The 5,530-nt window shown below is 34.9% G+C and overlaps 1 protein-coding gene across 1 annotated transcript; it reads right to left on the reverse strand.

Annotated features, from left to right (window-relative positions):
• Positions 1–1,334: 1,334 nt before the first annotated feature.
• mibp (muscle-specific beta 1 integrin binding protein) lies at positions 1,335–4,366 on the reverse strand. The gene is made up of 8 exons (XM_067398853.1): positions 4,222–4,366; positions 3,435–3,525; positions 2,898–2,946; positions 2,547–2,721; positions 2,167–2,238; positions 1,978–2,084; positions 1,811–1,896; positions 1,335–1,717 (listed from the first exon to the last, which is right to left on the reverse strand). The coding sequence occupies exons 1-7, from the start codon at positions 4,245–4,247 to the stop codon at positions 1,811–1,813; spliced, it is 606 nt and encodes a 201-aa protein (XP_067254954.1). The 5' UTR covers positions 4,248–4,366; the 3' UTR covers positions 1,335–1,717.
• Positions 4,367–5,530: the final 1,164 nt, after the last annotated feature.

The following is a 5,530-nucleotide window of genomic DNA, read 5'->3' on the forward strand; positions in this document are numbered from 1 at the left end:
TTTAGTACTTCTTAAGATAATATTAAGAACATCTAAGTGTACTCAACTATTTCGAGACACCATGAATATAAACTAAAATGTGCTATTAATATACTATATCTGTATTTAAAAATGTATTTAGTTACCACTTACCTGAAGTATACTACAAGTGGCAACTAAATGCATTTTTAAAATACAGAAATATGTTAAAAGCACTTTTTAGTTCATATTCATGGTGTCTCAAAATAGCAGTTGACTACACCGAGATGTTCTTAAGATTATCTTAATTAGAATTTTAGTATATTAAGTACAAAATGAGTGCAAAAATAAAGCATGTTAAGTACATCATGGAAGTGTACTTATTTTCACCTGAGTATTCATAGTATTTTAATAGCTTTAACCCCTTACCTTACCTCTAATTTCCTCTTGTTCAGAACAGGCTCAACTGACAGTAAAAGAGAAATTCTTTTAGAAACGTTCAACTTAAAGTTAAGTTAATTAACTTTTATAATTTCAAAATAGGTGTAAACACTAACATGTTCATAAAAGGAAGTCCCTTGGTTGAGCCTCTGGATAAGAAGTTCAAAGGGTTAATTCACCCAAAAATAAAAAGTGTCAATTACTAACCCTCATGTTATTCCACACCCTTAAGACCTTCAATCAGCTTTAGAACACAAATTAAGATATTTTTGATCAAATCTGATAGCTGTATGACTCAATAGACAGCAATTAAACCACTTTCAAGGTCCAGAAAGGTACTAAAGACCTTGTTAAAATGGCTAATGTGACTATAGTGGTTCAACCATAAATTTTATGAATCAACAAAAATAACTTTTTGTGTGCAAAAAGAAAACAAGCAACTTATTCAACAATATCTTTTGTCCTGTGTCATTCTGCTATGTTGTTTACGTCCAGCACTTCCAGTTTCAATTTCGACTCAACATTGGCTGAAGCTGATCACATGAGCAGTGGTCAGTGTTCTGACATAGAACCTGAAAGTGCTGAACATAAACATAGCAGAATGACACAGGACAGAAGATGTTGAATAAATTTGTTTTTGCACACAAAAGGTATTCTTGTTGCTTCAAAATTAAGGTTGAGCCACTGCAGTCACGTTGACCATTGTAACAATGTCTTTAGTACCTTTTTGGATCTTGAAAGTGGTTGTTAAATTGCGGTCTACTGAAGAATCATATGACTATCAGATGTCTTATGGGTGTGGACTGACATGAGGGTGATTAATGACAGAAATTAATTTTTTTGGGTGAACTAACCCTTTAAAAACCCACATTAAAATGTGTATATATATATATATATATAAAAAAAACATTATACAGCAAAATCAGGTGAAGAATGACAAAACATGGTCATTATGGGTGTAAAATGGAAAGACTGACCAATGTTAATATATAAAAAGGTCAAAGCACAATGTTTATTGGGAACATTTAAAATCAAACTTTGGAAATTCATTATTATGTGGTAAACACTTTCCAGAATTGAGTCATCAAGGAGTGCTTTGAAAGTCACAAACTTAAACAACGTAAAATGTGGAACACAGTCCTCAAAATGGTAATGCAAAAAGTTCCTTCACAAGTATTTAAGTTACATTCCAATCAAACTATTTACAACAATTGGATGTTAAAACAAAAAACAACAACAACAAAAAAAATTGAAGTCCAATTCAAGTAAGATTCGTATTTACAATATTGTACAGATTATGGGCGGCAGCCTGCTCCTGCTGAAAGACAAAAAACGAGACAAGTTCTTTTATTACAGCACATAAACATATGCAATTAATTATTCCACCTGACATCTGGATTGTCTTTCTCACCTATAAGCGATTCAGAAGTGTATTGTGGATGTCTTCGTAAACCTGGTTGTACATTTCGTCTTTTGTTTTCAAGCCGTCCAAGTACTCTGTTGAAGTAGACGTGACACAAAATTAATATTTATCTAAAATATTGTGTGTTTGTTCAAACTCAACCGTGTAAACTGTACCAATTGGCAAACCGCAGTTCTCCATGTTACATCTGTGTTTCAGGTACATGGGCCACACGTGACCATCAAAGAGTCCAGGAGGGTCAGGAACAGTGTACTGCCTTGTACTGAAATAAATAATACATGTATTTATTTCAGCTGCTCATATTTAGCACAATTCATGAGTGTCTAAATACCATTTTTACACACCTTCTCCTACTCTTGCACTCCTCATAAGGGATGGTTATGTAATAAGACTTGTCAAAGAAGTCCAGCAAAGGCCTGTATGGGGAGAAAAAGACCAACAATCAAGATAAAAGGGTCACAACCTTAAAGTGAACACTCTCTGGAACTGCGAGGTGCTTGATTAGGGTGCTTCCACATAAGCCGGCTCAGAAATCATGCAGTTGCATGTGCCCACCAATAGCTCAGCGTCTCCTTATCTACACCAATGCAGGGCGTCACATGACTGGCATGTACGTCGTGCGCCTTGATGTCTCCTTCTTACATACACTGAGCATATGTACCCAAATGTCCCCAGAATCTAATCTTTGCAAATCATGCAGTCCAGGCCACCATAAGTTGCTCACTTGTAGTTATACAGTAGAAATCCTTCCACGATTAGTATGTGCACTTGGCTCTCGGGGTCGTCCATTTCTGCGGCCGGGGTCAACTGGATGCCGTGTGAGCGGGCGAATTTAACGGGGTTCTCCACCCAGCCCTTGATGGTATTCACCATGGCCTCCATATCCAAAGCGGTGATCACTACAAAAGCAGAACAAAAGCTTTTAGAGCAAGAACAAAACTTCAGTTTTAATTTCATTAATAGCAAAGCCACACTGGAGAGAATGAAAATGGGTTGGGAGGGACATTATAAAATCTTTGTTATGGGAGGCGATGCGTAGAATGAGTTATTTCTCTCCTACGAATTATATTCTTACCATCCCACTGTTTAAAGCCATCCGCTCCGACTGCTATCTGATCCGGCGGCTGAAATAACAGTGATCAGTAAAACACTGCAGCAAATGCCATCATCTACATCTGCCGTCATGTATATTAGAGAGCCGGACTGCTGATCTAGAATCAGGTCTCGGCCATCATAACCTGATGAATACAACTTGACAGATGGGGGCAAACTGATCTTGGATCAGTACTTTTGAGTTCTCACATGCTTATACAAGTAACCAAAAGAAAGCTTTATTAAGTAAATGTAAAGAATCATTAAAGGGTTCATTATAATAAAGCTACTTCTTATTGAAGCCATATATGTAGTACTATTAACAGGCAAGAAAAGAAAGCTACAATTATAACAGCACAGCAAATTAAATGTAAAAAACTAATATATTGTTGAATTACAAAACCGATATTCTACAAGAGCTCCATATAATAATAATAAATAATTAAAACTGTATCTTTTTGAAAGCCAACACGAAACTAACCAGAAATATTAAAATAATATTATATTTAGATGAACTCACCTTGAAAAAGTCATCCTGATGAACCACACAGCAGTTTGGTAAGGCTTTTATTAACCTGTTCGTCAGGGTGGTTTTACCACCATTAGTCACACTAAATATGAATAAATGAAAAAGGAATGTTAAAAATAAAAGTTGAAAAAAATAGAACGATTAAACATATTTTAAGTATAATCGTGTATGTTAAAATTTATTCATATAAAAATGGCGGGATGGTTTCCTCAGTTCCTCAGCTGGTTTATGACAACAAAGAATATAACGCTAACTACCCGCGTGTTCACTACAATAATCTCTTGCCTAATTTTTTACACTTTAAATAAATAAAGTAAAATAAGGCGTCTTTACGTTTACTTTAATGTTTCGCCCTTTGTATTAAAGCCAATGGTGATGATGAACAAACACATTACAATCACAAATAATATAAGAAATGGCACCTCAACAAGAAAATGAATAAAAAGACTGTTTAATTTACTTTACAAACAACAACAATACGAGTATAAACAACGCATAGATATATTAAGGCGCGAATGTCCGTTAAAAACATTCAGCAACTTCGGCGCGCTCACATTTTTAAATCTCCCGCTCAAAACATAAACAAACGTTTCAAAGCTCGCGATTCTGTGAAAACACGCATCCAACACGTCATGAGTGTGAATAAAAAACAGTAAGAAAATAATTAATGACTATCTGTACAATATATTATCTTAACTTAAAAATATTAAAAGCCACATGGCTGGACTGCAACTATTACAACTTGTTGTTCATAATATTACTCTAAAAAGTCACTTACCCTCCAATTCCGATGATGTACTTCATTGTACCTGATCTGGTTGAAGTTTTACAATTTGGACGCCTCAAAACGCCTAAAATAAAATGCAAGATTAAAAAGTTCCACTTAAAGCAAACTTTGCAGTGTTCTCTCCGTAGCGACTGGTGCGTTGTGGGAGCAAAATTGCACGTGGGCATATAACCAAACGTATGCGTCACAGATAGGGCGTGGCTAAAGTGTTAGGCAACCATTCGCCGTTCACTCATCTCTAACTCACAATCTGCCTATAATTCGCATGAATTTCCCAGACAAAATGAGTACAAATTAGTACAATTAATAAGCAAAAATAGTTTTTAAATATTTGTGTTCTAAATCAGCATGTAGAAACTGCACTGGCAGCTGTCCTTTGAATTAACATTGAGTTGGCTCTAGAACATTCTTTGAAACGTATTAAAATGAACAACAGTAGACCTAATGAAAGTTACAGTGTAATACCACGATACAATATTATATATAATATATACATAGATAGCACAATGACACAGTTGACAAGGACAGTGTCAAAGAAACTGCATTTTGGGTGTTATTCCAAAATGCGGACTGTTTTTATGGATATCCTCAAAAGGGCTTCAAATATTTAGGTGAGGGGTCAGAAAATTCCTGCGGGATACTTGCAGGGCACCACGTTTCATAGGGAAAAAATCACATGCATTGTGGGTGGGTATGGTTATTACATCACAGAAATGTGCTTCTACCGTGCAGAAGGGATGTCTTGTACACTTTTATATTTACATTATGAAATGTTTAATTAAATATTCATATATACATTTGAATTTTATTGACTATAACTACTAAATCCAGGTGTGAGTGATTCAAAGTCAAAGCTTACAGTTAACAAGGGTAAAAATTATGCCTGTAGATGTTTTTAATGACATTGAGGGTCATTCTTTATTTAGTTCAAAGAGAGTGTGACTGGTCACTCCATCGTAAAGACTGCTGATATAATAGTCACATACACACATAAATAGTCTGTCACATCACTGAAATACGAAAATAACTATATCTTGTGACTGGATGCAAGACTTCTACACAATTCTTTGTAGAACTCAGGGAGCTGATTTGTTCAATAGGACAAGTTTAAAGGTAATATCCCACCTTTGTTTTGAATTTAAGCCAGAAATGTTTTTAATCTGTGTCAAAAATTTACATTAGCAATTAGCTTTCAGAACACGTTATTAGAGTTTCAGATATAATCAAGAAAAGACAAAAATCAATACTGTACTCATATACAGCAGAATGTTTAATTTTTCATAGCAAACATAAGGCAACA

Source organism: Chanodichthys erythropterus, chromosome 10, assembly GCF_024489055.1.
Source record: "Chanodichthys erythropterus isolate Z2021 chromosome 10, ASM2448905v1, whole genome shotgun sequence".
Lineage (NCBI taxonomy): Eukaryota > Metazoa > Chordata > Actinopteri > Cypriniformes > Xenocyprididae > Chanodichthys > Chanodichthys erythropterus.

What these genes read in the sequence shown, in the direction of transcription:
- mibp (XM_067398853.1), bottom strand. Translation starts at nt 4,247, where the DNA reads ATGAAGTACATCATCGGAATTGGAGG. An exon ending in ATCAGGATGACTTTTTCAAG is followed by an intron (nt 2,947 to 3,434) that starts GTGAGTTCATCT and finishes CTGTTATTTCAG; the next exon opens with CCGCCGGATCAGATAGCAGT. An exon ending in GAGTGCAAGAGTAGGAGAAG is followed by an intron (nt 2,085 to 2,166) that starts GTGTGTAAAAAT and finishes TATTTATTTCAG; the next exon opens with TACAAGGCAGTACACTGTTC.